At 39.1% G+C, this 15759-nt stretch overlaps 2 protein-coding genes across 3 annotated transcripts in view; one reads left to right on the top strand and one right to left on the bottom strand.

Annotated features, from left to right (window-relative positions):
* nptnb (neuroplastin b) overlaps nt 1-1000 on the top strand; it is a 38086-nt gene extending 37086 nt beyond the window's left edge. The window contains exons 6-8 of one of the 2 annotated variants that reach the window (XM_054770382.1): nt 245-266; nt 350-423; nt 531-1000. In XM_054770382.1, coding sequence (XP_054626357.1) covers nt 245-266; nt 350-410 — 83 coding nt within the window. In that variant the 3' untranslated portion in view covers nt 411-423; nt 531-1000. The remainder of the gene's footprint in view (nt 1-244; nt 267-349; nt 424-530) is intronic. The other variant, XM_054770381.1, reaches the window with a different exon arrangement.
* Nucleotides 1001-1376: 376 nt separating this feature from the next.
* rec114 (REC114 meiotic recombination protein) lies at nt 1377-14028 on the bottom strand. The gene is made up of 6 exons (XM_054770383.1): nt 13844-14028; nt 12363-12452; nt 6795-6878; nt 6419-6592; nt 5294-5362; nt 1377-2090 (listed from the first exon to the last, which is right to left on the bottom strand). The coding sequence occupies exons 1-6, from the start codon at nt 13928-13930 to the stop codon at nt 1926-1928; spliced, it is 669 nt and encodes a 222-aa protein (XP_054626358.1). The 5' UTR covers nt 13931-14028; the 3' UTR covers nt 1377-1925.
* Nucleotides 14029-15759: the final 1731 nt, after the last annotated feature.

The raw sequence follows: 15759 nt of genomic DNA, 5'->3' as shown, positions 1-15759 counted from the left end.
GAAAAACATGTTTGTCTTATTTTACATTTAATACAGGGATTCCTTTTATTCTATTTTCTATGGGGAAAATTGTTTTTGAAAGCCCTACAAAGCGGTTTGTGGTTGGACTATGAAGGTTCCACTGTACCTTGAAACTAAAAAGCAATTGTGACAATAGTCTTATGCTAGATTTGTTGTACAGTATATACATTCTTCTTTAACATATGTCTCCCTTATTGTGTTTTTCATCTCCTGCATGTCAAAGATGATGAACCAGTTGGACCAATGTAAGTCAACCGACCTCTACACTGTATATCTATCAAGCTATTTAACCTGCCTCATGTTTCTAAACATGACTCTTCTTTTCCAGGAAAACAAACTCAACAAACAACCACAAAGACAAAAATGTCCGCCAAAGGAACATGAAATAAGCAATCGGCTCAAGTAAGAGAAAGCGTGGGCAGTGATCGGGAGAGGGGGCTAAGTCTAAATATAGAACACATTGCAAGGATTATCCATGGCCTTGCCTTCTCTTCATTTTCTCTTTGCAGATGAGATGGCTAAACTGCAAGTTTTTTTGGCTACATCAAAGGTGGATGGAGCTGCAGGCTATTTTGGGGAAAACAATAAAGCATATCTCGTCTCATTTTATGAGAAACAATATCAGCATAACACTGGCAACAGAGAGGAATCGGAATGGCTGTCTTAAATAAGCATGCCTTGTCGCGTGGCGATGGCAGGATGACGAATAGAGACTATAAATCGCCGCCAAGAGGTGTACACATTTTTTGATGTGATGTTGATGTCTCCTTCATTGATTTAAATCACGGGTCTCAAGCGAGCTGATCCCCTTTTGTATTACATATCATGTAAATGCATGCAAAATAATTACGCAATAGGATACTCAGAATAGACATCTTCTGTTGTTATCCCTCATGTGGCTTTTTGTTTTGCATCCCAAAAGACTTTTTATAGAGTCATCCTTATATATATATATATATATATATATATATATATATATATATATATACATATACATATATATATATATATATATATATATATATATATATATATATATATATATATATATAGAATGTCTTCTTTTGTTCCCCTCTTGAACATTTGTACAGCATATCATGGTCATTTAATGTTTGATTTTGTGACGCAAAGTCCACTTTTAATAGAACTTTTGTTGTGAAGCAAGGGCTTCATTGACAGGCAGTATTTAAAGCTAATGAGAGTGAATACAGAAAACGATTAATGTGTGTTTAACTAACTAAATATCGATGGTATGTGTATTACTTTAATTTATTTTGAGAGTAACTTAGAGTGTCTTGTATATGTTGCAGTATGAGTGTTCAAATGATAGGAAATCTGTAAAAAAAAGAACAATATTTTTTTTAATATTTCCTAATTTAATTGATTGATTTTTATTTTTTATTTTCTTCGACTATATAGCATGGCTATAATCCTATGCAAAATGTATTCTTGAATAGATAAATGGAAGGCAGTTTGTTTTAATCAGTCAAGCTTTAATATTGTGGGATCCCTTGGAAGCTGGCATAGCAAAATTAACTGCTGTAGCTGCATGACTCCTACTTTCAATACAATGTACTGATGTGTGTTGCGGTGGGAATGGATCTGCATTAACGTGGGAGCAGAGGGACCAGAGTATATAGCCACGATCAAACATATGAGTAAGACCAATATTTTTTTTTCTGAATAAAAATTTGAAAAAAATTAACTGTTTTTTTTTGGGGGGGGGGTTAAAGTCGTGTGGATTTAACACCATTTGAAATGTCCAAAGCTCTACCGCACGACCGCGATCCAGTCAACGTTGGCAGTGCGTCAAGTTAACTCCTACGTAGCAAACAGCGTGGAAAAACAAACACAAAAGAACAGCGCTGACTTGACCTCTCTCTGCCTTCAGTTGTCGAGATGATTCACTCTTGAAGTATTTTCCTCAGCTCGCCCTCGACCTGCTCCACCAAAGCATGGAAGCTGGGGTCCAGCAGACAAACACGCAGCAGGGCCTCCAGGTCGCCATGTTCCCAGGAGCCTTGACGGTAGAGTTGAGGCATCGTCAGAGGGATCTCTCCCAAGAGGTTCTGGGTAGGGTCCAACAGATGTATGTCAAATTTACAAGATTTTAAAAGAAACTGCACTTTTGCAAATGCCACAGTAAGAAATCAATTGATGACTACATGTATAACCCTGACCAATATATCACAGTATATCATAGCAATTCTATCTACTGTCCACATATGCCCGACTGGCTGTGAGCAGCACAGGCGATAACATTAAGCAATTATGATCCAACTACACTGATCAGCATAAGTGTTCAGCAAGTTGCCACTCCATTCGACATATATCGATCTAACGTCGTTTAAAGGTAATCAATTGATTGCATCGATACTAGGAAATAAAGCCATGGATTTAAGCACGGCAGGCTTTATATGGATGTGTGTGGGGGTTTTTTTTTAGCACTTATAATGATAAAGACGTTAAACGTTACTCAATTCAGTCTGCCTGTCTGTGACGTCATCGCCACACGGCAGCAGACAAAAGGCGCCATGGGATTTCACACAACGCTGACCATCCGGGCACCTCCTTGCAGCAGCAGCAGGTAGGAATGTTACACTCCCCGTATTTTAGCCATGCATATATCTGACACTGTGCGTGCTTGCTCGATTTGGAGAGTGCATGTGGACGTCTTTAAAAATGTATTTTTTTTCATATGATATCGGGTGTATTATGATTTGCATACATGTTTGCTCGGTAGATGACTTCTTCCTCTTCACTTTCGTATCGGATTTATATATTTATATCGTATCGGCGTGTTGGACCACATCGACGCATACAAGTTTTGAAGGTCGAGTGCAACTTTAAGCCTTTCTAACTCATGGATCGGAACTTCAGCACAAGATAAAAGGTTTGTACGATATAAAGTCACCTTAATATTTATCTGCAGATGAAATTTCGTTCAAATCTGATCTTATGTTAATTTTGGCCTGGAATTACTGTGTACATGCAATTTGTAGCGTGGCGTGGAAACGAATACAGCGTGCTGCTGCACTGCGACTGCTCGGCCTTCATGAAAATTATGACACTTGATTTTCTTCCCTGGACTGGATGTTGACTTTTAAAACAAATGTCACGGGCTAAGTTATTATATATTTTGTGGTTCGGTTGTATTCCGTGGGTCAATCACAACTTTTGTCTTGACTAAATATTAAATCAATGGGAACCAAAGGCACTACTTCCCAGTATAAAGTTTGCTCTAACTTCTTTAATACTTGGGGTAGAGTAGTGAATGAGGTATCAAATTAAAGTTCAAGTCACGCTTTATTTTTTAAATAGAATTATTCAGACTTGGTTTTACATATTTGAAAGTTTTGTAACATTCCTACGTAAGGTATTTACATTGAAAAACAACAGCAAAAGCAGCAAGTAAACCTGCTGTTAATTCAAGCTAAAGAGACGTTGCTTGCACTTTCTTTTGATATTAATATTGTATTACTTTTATGTTGATAAACAAAAGCAGAAGTAGCAGGTAAACTTAAGGTTTTAATGTTGGCTGCACTCACTTTACTTTTATTGAAAATGTAATGAATATTGAAAATGAGAGCAGAAAGAAGGTTAAGAAGGTTACCCTCATTAATTCAAATTGAAGTGTTGGTTGCACTTTATTCAAATAAAATGTGAATGCATTTGCCATTAATCGTTGATTACTTGTTCATTTATATCCATAATTAATTTATACCTGATTGCCTTACAAAAAAACAACGGGAATCTAGGAAACTTCACCTGCACTGTCCTGTATCCGGGTATTTATTTCACAGTCACACTGGTTGAATTTTTGGATAAAAAAAGTTAATGAATCGATTTAAAGTTACTGAATTGTTTCGGATTGGTTTGTTCTAAATGAACTAATAACTAACCAAACGTACATGTTGTTGGACTTGTAGGAGGAAACTGGTGTACTCAGAGAAAACCCACGCACGCACGCGGGGAACATGCAAACTCCACACAGAAATGCCCAACAGAGATTCAAACCCAGACCTTCCAGATCTCCTGACCGTGTGGCCAACACACTAAGCACTTGGCCACCTTTCAGAACCAATGGCCGTTTTCACACTGTCTGTAAAAGTTGGAATTTGACTCCTGTTCTGTTAAAATGTCATGGGCATCATGTGCCTCTGACCTGTCCTTCGCTAGATGATCCCACCCTGTGTGGAGGACAGTTTTGTTATTAAAAAAAAAGGCATTGCAAGGCATTGCAAGGCATTGCAAGGCAAGTATTTTAAATATTCCTGCCAACTATCCAGCCAGGCTTCGCAACATGTCTTAAAGATGACAACATTCGTCAGTCATCTACACATTTTTCTTCAGAAAACAGACTAACCGAACATGATGATGCTGAGTAATGTTATCACCTATGATGCAAAAGTGACATTTTAATGCTATGAAAACGGTAATACAGTATGTGTCTCTCCAGCCTGGTTATGAGCACCAAATGTGATAACAAACATATCATCTTCTTCACTTGTTTGCTCCACTTTTGAAAGAAGACGCACTCAAACTGTTTCTTTTGAAGTTCCCGGTTTTCACGAGGAAAAGGAAGGAAAAACCTCCTTCCTCATGGAGACTATGTGTATACACCCAGTGTACAACAGCTACAATTTCATGCTTCATGGAGGACAGCTTTGTAGACAAGAAATCTAGCATGATATTGCTGTTAAAATGAGATGTAATGTTACCACTGTAGCTCACAAAGCTATGCTAGTGTTGCTAACATTGGTGTCCTCTGGCCCCACTCCTTTATGTTGCATTGTTGTGTTTGATATATAGCATTTATTATGTTAGACAAGTGGAGAGTTAGAGTGTATGTGTGAAAAGAAGATAAAGTGCACAATTCCGCTACATGAAGACACACACTGCCGGGAACTGGCGTGGACAAAAACAGCTCATTCACATTAAAGCGACACAGAAAATGGCTTTTTTGCAGTAGTACAAAAAGCACTTTAACCGTCTAAAGGCTAGAATTTGGACAACACACTTCCAAAACATTACCGTGGGACGACTAAGACTTATTCAAAATAGTTCAAAAAATAGCATGACTTGAGACCTTTAAGAACAGAATGTTGAATGCATTTTCATTGGTTGTTTCGATGTACAGTTGTAACAATGCATAAACATGCAGGTGAATCTCAAGTTAAAAGGTCATAATTGTCATAAAGTGGACATACAGTAGTATGTAGAATGCAATATACTGCACATTTTTTCTAAGGATGAACCACCCTTTAGTTACCTGCGTAAGACGCTGAACTGACAGCGATCCTTCACGAACAACCTGAGGTTCGCCTCCAGCGGCCTCACCCTGCAGACACGGAGCCACAGTAGAAGGAGGGGAGAAAAAAAAAAGATTTGACAAGACGCAGCAGGAAACGCAGAGTCAAGAGTCTAATCAATTGGCTTCATTACTAATTGAAAAATATCCCGCCCCCTCAAAGCCCTTTTATCTTCTCCTGTGAACTCCTTCAGTGTGTCTGTTTGCCAAAAGGTCATATTCCGCCCTGCTGGCACAATCCACACCTTTCCTTCTCACCCCCTTTATGCTGTAAACAATCCGTCATATGCTTAAATACACTTATAATAATGCGAGTACAAAATATTCAGTTACTATTTAGTCATGGTGTTCCAAAACACCACCCATTTTAAGGATGGGCCTGAGAGTGGATGAATTAAGAATGATGTCAATTGTGCAGACTTGGTCTGTCTTTCCTTCTGCTGTTCTGTTTTGTCATCATATTTTTGGTCTGTGACAAATATTCAATTAAGACAATTGTCAAAATGTAAATAACATTCCTCAAATAAAGATGGTATTCTGGCGGGGGGGATGTATTTTCTGCTATCTAAAATTAACTATCTAAAATATTTTCAATATTATTATAGTTTACATACAAAAATACTCAGAAATTGTGCAAATATGAATAGTACTCTTGAAAAAAAGATAAACACATTATCTATATATACAATATCTATGTAGAGGCAGTGTACATACTGTACTGCATCGTTCTGTACGTGCACAGCAGTCTCCTTCAAGCCGCTTGTGTGTGGCAGCAATGCGACCTCTAAGAATGACAATTTGTAAATAGCACCATCTAGTGTCTGATCTACGAAGCTGACCTAGTTGAGACTGATGAAAAATCATCTCTATAGCACATACACTATATTTAATAATAATTACATGGAAATATATGAATTGTCTTCAGTGTTTTCCTTTTTGAATTCATACAGTGTTGTAAAATCACCACATTGAATCTATCAAAAGCAAAGCAATTGTTAGATGTCATGAGTACTTTGTACAAACAGATTTTTTTTTTTTTTTTTTTTCATTTTTGAAAAATATTTACTGAATGGTAAAATGGGCCACCTGTGTCACTGGCGCAGGGTCGTCCACGGGGGGCTGATTATTTGGCAGCAGGGCGTCGTCTTGAGTGCCGACGGGCACATGCTCTCTGAGACTTTCTGCGGCACTCGAGCACTCTTTGATGGCCTGCGCCTTGTTACTTCCATCAAACTGCATCCTGATCAGGCGGCTCGCTCCCTGAGGACACATCTCTCCGCTGTCACTCTAAATCACTTTGTTATTTTGTTTGTCGCCTTTTGAAATCAGCATCTCATTAATGGCAAAAACAAGGTGGCTGCTTTTTGTTCCTTTGAGAACACGGCGAGAAAACACATTTTCTGACAGGCCCTAAAAAACACATCATTACACATTTTTTTCATGGGCGTAAACTGCACCTCACCTTTATTGTATGCCGAATCATCAGGGTGTCTGATTTCTGATGGACTTTGAGAAAATCGCTGGCACCATGCAAAGGAATTGTCTCCTGCAATTTAAAATAAATCATATGTACTCAAAATTATATGACAGACGGAAAATGCATGCCAGAAAACAGAAACAGACCCCATTACATGTCTCAGGTAAAGTGATTATTACTGCATTAAGTCTTTCGGTAGAGGCCTCTATTTTCTCAGTAACTTAAACACTGGGTTTAATATGTTGGGCTGTAAACTGTAGGTTATTTTGTCACATACGATTTTGGAGTGCATTTATTTTTGAAAAGTATTACGGTAGAAAACAGCGGTGCCATCCTGTTTACTCAACATTGTTTTAAATGAATGGGATTTACTTCAGTGTATGCATGTTACCTACAAAATGTCCCTATACATTTCTGTGCTAACTCATGGCTTCAAATTATCAATGAGCTATAGTTACTAGTTACCCAAAAACGTAATTGACTTAGTAACGGAATTACTCCTTCATAAATGTAATTAGTTACAAGAGAAAGCAATTATTGCATTACTTTTTTTTTTGAAAACCCTTCAAATATGTCACAGAATTCAGATTTAACTTTGTAGTGTGACAAGTGTTTCATGAGATCAGGGCTGAGTGTTGAGCTCGTGACTTGCAATTCTCTACCAAAATGCTAGGGGGCGGTGTCTCCCTGAGAGTAGGTAAACCCAACTCTATTTGACAAGCTATTTAGTTTCCTGTGTAGTAATAGCGGTCACTGTTGCTACGGTAATGGCGTGGGAACGTTTCAAATACAGTGGAAATTCAGTTAGCATCCAGCCTGGTTAGCGTGTTTTTTCATTAACATCGAAAATTTACGCAACAATTTTGTCTGGGTTTGCACACATTCTCCCACTACTGTACAACATGGGGCGTGTCTTGTTGTGTTATCAATATAGGGCCCTATGAAATCTGCTTTATTTTTTCCCAAATTCCGTTTAAATTGTTTAGAACTCTGTTTTTTACCTTGTCCACTTAATTTACCAACACAGAGTGTGTGCTATTTGGGTTGGTGAATAAACTGTCCATTAATTACATGCAAAAGTCCTTACATTTATTTATTGCAATACATCATCGGCCCATTTTGTCCAGTAATTCACAAATGGATGTAGCCTAGCTAACTTTTCTAATGGGATGTCAGCCTCAGCACATATTGCTACAAAATCTTCAACAAACTGTAATTCCCGTACTTGTGATGAAGGAAGATGTCGTCACAGATGTAATTAGTTTTTATTTTGATTACACAATTACACAAATGTGACAAAGAGCACTCTTATTTTGAAGGCCGGAAGTGTACTGTGTGTGTTTCGAATGGCAATTGATGGTTAATATGAGCTGGGTGCAAGAATAAACGTGCCTCTAGTCTTTTTTCACTCAGAACCTCCAAGTCATCAGCGGGCATTATAAAATGGCCCTTACATTATAAAATGGTCCTTACATTAAAGCACAACACGGTGAAAATACACCCATCCAGCCTGAGTTTAGTAGTGTTTGTGATGGCATTCTGCCACGATTGAGCGGCCCGCCAGGGAAATACTTCCCCACACGAACCACTCTTCTCATGATGACATCATTTAATTCACATTCACACCACAAGATTCCGCGTTTAACAGTAGATTACGTTTTTATTGGTCAATTCCCCAATTCCGTCCGTGATTCAATTACCATGTAAACCATAGGGCTCTATTAATACACTGCATGAGTCCATCTGTATTCATAATACAGTATTTTTTTTTTGTTGTTTAATCGTCCTTTCTACTTAGCATCCTGATGTCATCAGTGGTTGACTCTCAAAACTGTTTCATCAAATCACATTTTTATAGATTTATAATTAGAGTGTTACATACATAAAACAATTGTATATCCATATAAACGACGAATTAAAGGGCTAAATAGACATTTAGGCTTACTTTTACCGTCATTGAACACTACCGTTCCCAAAGACGTAAAATTATTTCTTGAATTCAATGCTGTTTCTTACCGTTTTTATCAAAACGCTTGCAACTTTCTTTGGCTGCATTTTGCGTTACAGTATTGAGGTGAGGAACACTATTGAATTCAAGAAACAACTCATGTCAAAACATGAAGGTGCTGGTGGTTGATCTCGCTGCCTCATTGTGTCTTTGGGGACAGTCACGTCCAGAAACACATTTTCAATTAAGGTAAAAGTAAACTTAAATGTTCATTTATCCCTGTCCTAATTTATCTGCATTTCAAAGTATTTTCTGCATGTACCCCTATGACTGTAAAACTCTAAAAACGTCCATCCATCCATCTTCTATGACGCTTATCCTCAATAAGGTATGCTGCAGCCTATCCCAGCTGACTTCGAGCGAGAGGCGGGGTACTCTAAAAACGTGTTTTGTGATAACATTTTTGGCTTTCTTAAAGGGATTAATTGGATTTACTGTACATTATTTCTGATGGGAAAAATGGATTTGGTTAACGTCCATTTCGGTTAGAGTCTGACCTTATGGAACAAATTAATAACGCTATCCAAGGTTCCATTGATTACCCGTTATTGGAAAACAGTAATGGTAGTATATCAGTTACTCCCAACACTGCCCATGACCAATTGTCTTGTTCCACAATTTAATTAGGTGCCGGTTTAAAGACTAAATTGTTTGTGGTTTATGAAGGCAGTGGCTCAACTGCCAGACCGAATTTGTAAGTCTGTCTTTGTAGTCTTTGTAAGACTGCCATGATTTCATTCTGCTGACGAGATGTCTAAGTCAGGTCCTCTGAGACCTTCACTAACTATTCTCTCAAATACAGCAAATTCTAGTCTACAACAGGGATTTTTTTTTGCCTCCGACTGCCTTATCGTGTGGCCTGTAGGTCTAAGCTCCCCGCTACTGGAAGTTTCCCTGAGCGTTCACAGCACCAATCTATAATAGACTGGTCTATCATCCTGGTTGAAAGCTCTCTCAGTCTGACCTGGATATCAGGCTGACTGGTGCAGCAATCATATCTGTGTCTACTGACAAAACTCAAGAAACAAGACGTAAAGAGTTATTTACTTCATTTCTGGAGTCTGCTAGGTAATAAGCTTCAACTGTTGACATCTAAACACAAAGGTCAGCAATCTTACAGGTGCCATGTTCTACAATTGTCAACAATTTTACATGAATCTCTGATGTAGTGTATTGGAGGTGTGTTGTCCAAAATGTATTTATTCACATTTTACATAATATATGCTATATATCACATGCAACAATGTTATATTAAGGAGTGGGCCAGGAGGACACCAATGTTGGCAACAGTAGCATAGCTCGGTGAGCTACAGTGTTAACATTACATCACATTTTAACAGCAATATCATGCTCGGTTTGCCTATTAACAGAAGAGAAACAAAATGATCAAACTTACAGCTCCCACGTGTGCAGCTGACTAATGAAGACATGTAGCGAAGCCTGTTTTTCTAATGTCTTTTCTATATAGCTGTATATAGTAAATGGTGGCCACCATAGTATCTTGTGAGTACACAGATACCATTGCTTGTTCGTTCTATAATGCAGTTGTACACATTTCCCCCAAAAGGGTTTGTCATTTGGAAAGCAGCATTACTAATTAATTGAAATGATATTAAATGCTGCAACCTATAATATAGGCAAGCTACAGTATAACAACAAGTGTGACACACTATAAATTGCCAGCATCACAAGCATGACATTCGCAGATGCAGCCTTAAATGATTTCCAGCCACAATAATTTATTTTCTGAATTACAGAGCAGCAAGTGGAGGTATACGGCAAGTAGTTTCATGGATGAACACATTCCACAGTCCAATGTGCGCATGCGGAACATGGGAATTAATTGCTCCATGATCTGCTGCACCCATTTTAATCTGGTGATTTTCGACGTATTCATGAGACTGAGATTAGCGTCCAAGAAGAAGTGACGAGCGGCCTGAAACTTCTCCCCCCCCTCCGTTACCTACGAGTGGAATCTGCCTCATCACTGCTAACTGGCTTTGGGAGATGTCCCTCAAGGCGCAGCAGGGATTTAAGACGTGTCTCTTTTGTCCCTCTTGACACTGCGCCAATCTTAAAACAATTAAACAAACCAAACAAACAAAGCCCATGTGGGACTGGTACCTTGTTAGGCTCTCTAAAACGTGTTATCAAATGGCGATGGTGTGATAAACAAGTAGTTTGAGAAAGCAGATTGATTTGCCCAAAGTCATGGCTCGGGTGGTAGAGTGCTCATCTCCCAACCTGATGGTTGCGGGTTCAATCCTCTGTCCTCCCGCGATTGTGTTGAAGTGTCCTTGGGCAAGATACTGAACCCCCAGTTGCTCCTCTCTCTTTTTTGCTCTCATCTTCTTTTAATTATAGCTTGGATTGCTTTCTCTAACATTTTGTGTAATAAAGAGCATTTAAAAGGATCTACAAATGTTCACGAGTCCACAAGGAGTGATGTACGATACCACTGATTTCGTTTCTAAACCGATACTGAATAAAATTCAGGCTTGTATATGCGATACTGATACTTTCTGCAAATTCACCTAATGTGACTGACAAAATTTAAAAAGGAGCGTATTTCATATAATAGTATAAAGAATACAAGATATTTAATTTATGTAGTAATTTAAATATGTATTAATTTAAATATTACATCTTAAATTAAATGTTAAATATTACATATTTACAATTTTTTACCATTAAAAAAATGCAACGAAATTACTGCTCAATTTACTTTTTTATTACCCAGCATGACCAACATTAATGTTTGGCTTTGGTAACAAACCTCCAATAAAAGATCCAATAAAAGTCCATCTAAAAAAAGATAAAATTGGAAAAAATGGGCGTGCAAAATACTTTTAGTGTAGGACTAATCATTTGACATGGTTATAGATCAATTTGTGGTGTGATTTAGAATATATGATTTTTTGTTTTTTACAAACTCTCTTTAACGCAATAGCAATTTATTGACAGTCCCCAGTATAAACAACCAGCGGTTAGAGCGGTACTTCCGGTGCGAGCTCCCCGCACCATGACACAGCAGTCCGGGCACAGTAAAGGGGAACTAACGCTGTAGCTACAGAGCCGAATATCCACCATCCAACGTGAAACTAACTTCACCACGGTACACCGCGGACATGTCTGCATGTCTTCCTTTTGCAGGTGGCGGGAGTCGCGTGGCAACCAGCTTTGAGGCACATTACCGCACCTACCATGTTGGCGTGTGGCCCGGTGTTATGAACGTTATACGGCAACCGGATCGGCCCCATTTTGTGGCGGAGGCCGACTTTATCGGATATTTAAAACGCAGCGGATCGGCAGCCGATGTCCCGATCCGGTCTTCAGGATCGGGACATCCCTAATTCACACATGGCTCTATTTACGATCGGTCATCGTTTCAACAGACAAACATTGCCTCAAATGACTGAAGTGTCAAAAGTATCAATATTTTGATTTGAGAATCAATTTTAGAGCATGAAGACCTGATATCGTAAATATTTATATTTCAGAACACCAGCATACAAATTAAAAATAATCAATCTTGTTCCCCTTACCAAGCATTCCTGTCCCTGCAAGACCATCAAGTATCCGTAGTCCACGATTGTGACAATAATTTCTGGTTCATTTTCCTTCGCTTCAAATGTCTTGAGAGAGAGGGGGACAAAAGAGGATAATCAGCAACATCAAGTAATAAGCGAGCAACAAACAAGGTAACACTGTGCCGCTCTACGTTTTGCTTTTTCATTGGGTTTTTCACAAGACATGTTGCAAAAGCAGCGCATTCATCATTTCCAGCCTGAGCGATTGCCATCATAAAATCTTTATTAACTTTACAGGTGATGTTTTAAGCAACATACAGATGCATGAGGGAGACTGAAGGACAGTAAAAATGTGCCAACTGCTGGCAACATTCTTGGGTCATTTTCATTCAGGGCAAGAGCCGGTATAATTATTTCACGTATTCTCTTTCTCTTTCGTTTGTCGTAGTAAGTTCAATTTCTGGATCTACGGTTATCATCACACTTTGCCATCACTGATACCCTTCTATGGTACCATCACAAAAACACAAAAAGGCAAGACACTTGTGGAGTTAAACTCACTGAGGCAGTGTTTCATGGTGCCTAGACATCTTCAAGCATTTTTTCCAGTTACTCCAAATAGTACAATTTTTGGGCCTATTGTAAACACGCATTGTCAACTGGGTCCACCTTAATCATTTGAGATTGTTCTCTTTGATGAACCAGCATATCCCCATGTTGATATTTGTTTCTTTCCACAGCAGGGAAAGGGTGTAAGTAAATAATTGAACAAGTAATGGCTAAATTCCACACAACCGTAAACACGCACCGAGGGGAGAAAAATATGTCTACTGTGAAAAAGCAGGACGAAACACAATATATACTCATTTTACATACATGACTAAATTGTCTAAATGAATCCTTCCTACTTTGATGGAAGACAATGCACACTAATGTAACTTTCGTAATGCCATATACTGTATATACAAATCTGGTGTTTTCGACCGTCTTTTTGAACAAGTAATGGCCTAGAAGTCGATTCTGCCCCCTATAATGGCGGCCAAACCCGCCCAGGGCATAACACAGAAGCTGATGCCGAGTCAGCTTCCCTGTTATGTAATCTCCAGCGAAACAGCGAATCCGCCAAAGGTGAACCGCAATAGGGCGAGGGAACACTGTACTCACTGATATAATTTACATGGAACCAATACTGTAAATTACATCAACATGGCAACATTATAAACATTATGCTAGTTAGCGCTGAAGCTGGAAAAACCCATTGAAGACGTCTATCTTGCTTTATAAGTATGCACCCGTATGACGTCACAAACGGCACACCTGATGTTGTGGCAGTTAATTAAGTGCAAATTGTCTTTTTGACTTTTTAAAGTAAAATACAGTAAAGTAAAACACACCAACGATCCACTTTTGCTAACTAATGCGAGGCTAACGACACGCTTGCAAAACAGAGACACTCTTAACTTGCATGTTTAAGCAGTGGTTAACAGATATTTTACCTTCCAGGGTTCCCTTTTAGTGGTCTCACCCGTGCCTGGAATAAAGCGCCCATAACGTTTCAACCTCCATTTCACACTGGTGGCCATTTCTAGTAAGTTATGATTATCACTCGAGTATTACTTTTATCACACGCTGGGGCGGAAAAAGCCGAGGAGTTGCTCGTGACACAGTTGCTGTGTGCACGAGAGTTTGTCTCTGTGCAGTGTTGCCAGATGGGCAATGACAAATTATGTTACCAGAAGCTTAAAATGGTCGTATTCTGTGGGGAATTATCATACATACCCGATTTCACGTTGCTCGGGACCATCTGCTACAGCAAAGCATTACCACAGACCATGTATAGTGTAATTTATAATGCGGTTTTACATTAAATAGACAAATGGCGCTGTTGGAGGGGGAACCTGCACTGGCAGAACAGCACCCCCACCTGGCTGTAAAGAGTCACGTGAGACAATGCACATCAGGGACAGTGCAGGATGTATCCTGGACAATGACGGGCCAGCCAGTTGGAAAAGCGCCCTGATTCTACCATTCAGTAAGTCAGGCAAAGACCCAGCAGATGCAGGAAACTATCAACAGATAGCACTGACATCTCATTTAGCAAAATGGATGGAAAAGTCATTGTAAACAGATTATCATACTACCTAGAGCAGAAAGGATTGCGTAACCCTTGTCAAAGTGGCTTTACAAAAGGTAGGTCAACAACAGATGCACTTGTTAAAGTTAGTAATGAAGCAGAGAAAGCTGTCAACAGTAAACACGCAATGGTAAGAGTTTATTTTGACAAAGAGAAAGCATACGACTCAACGTGGCGGTGATGGGCATTGGGGGCAGGCTGTATAACAGGGGCCTAGATTTCCTGTCAAATCAAACGTTTAGAGTAAAAGTTGGAGATGACATCTCAGAGGAGTACAGCATCTCAAATGGAATTCCACAAGGCAGCTCCATTAGCCCAGTATTATTTAATATGATTAATGACATCTTTGTGAATGTTGGCAGAGGCACTGGATCATCTCTATATGCTGATGATGGGGGCATATGGAAGCGAGGGAGAAACATCAGGCATGTTGTCAGGTCCGTACAGTGAGCTGTTGACAAAGTTAAAGAATGGTTATATAACCGGGGTTTTTAAAGTACAACATGTTACGTGATTATCACAAAGAAACAGAACATATACTTGATGTCAACCTTACAATACATGGACCAAAAATGGAGAAAGTAAAATAATTCAACTATCTTGAACTGTGGCTTGATGAAAAGTGTCTCTGGAAGACAGTAAGTCAGTAAAATGGAAACAAAGTGCAAGAAGGTGCTGAACCTCATGAGGTCAGTCTCAAGCTACGACTAGGGAGTGGATAAGCAGTCACTGTTGGGCCTTCATCAGGGTAAGTATACCGTAGACTATGGGTGTTTTGTATATGGAGTTGTGTCTAACACTGCTCTAGAGAAAATAGAATACAATACAGAGCCAAAAGAATCAGTATTGGAGAAGTTCAAACAAGTCCTACAAATGTATTGTTAGTTGAAGCTGGAGAGTTACCTTTAAGTTTAACGCGAATGAAATCATCTCTGGTGTACTGGTCAGAGTTAAAGGGTTCAGGGGTGGAACAGCCTGCAGCAAGTGTGCTGGGAGATGGATGGGAATTCAGACAAAAACTACAACTCGGAGGCTTCGGATGGACCATTGAAAGTGCAGCTGCTCAGTTTGGATTGAACAATGTGGAATATATATACAGGACTATAGTCCTGCTGTAGTGTGGGGAGAAGTTCCTCCATGGATTCTACCTACACCAAATGTAGACAATGAATTAATAGCGAGAAGGAAAGGGTGGAATGAAGTTGAAAATGCAACCCATGGTTGAGAGAGTTATGTTAACACATGAGAGTTATGTGAAATCCAGATTTTATCCTGAAA

Source organism: Dunckerocampus dactyliophorus, chromosome 3 (assembly GCF_027744805.1).
Source record: "Dunckerocampus dactyliophorus isolate RoL2022-P2 chromosome 3, RoL_Ddac_1.1, whole genome shotgun sequence".
Taxonomy (NCBI): domain Eukaryota; kingdom Metazoa; phylum Chordata; class Actinopteri; order Syngnathiformes; family Syngnathidae; genus Dunckerocampus; species Dunckerocampus dactyliophorus.
This window is presented reverse-complemented; position numbering and strand designations above follow the sequence as displayed.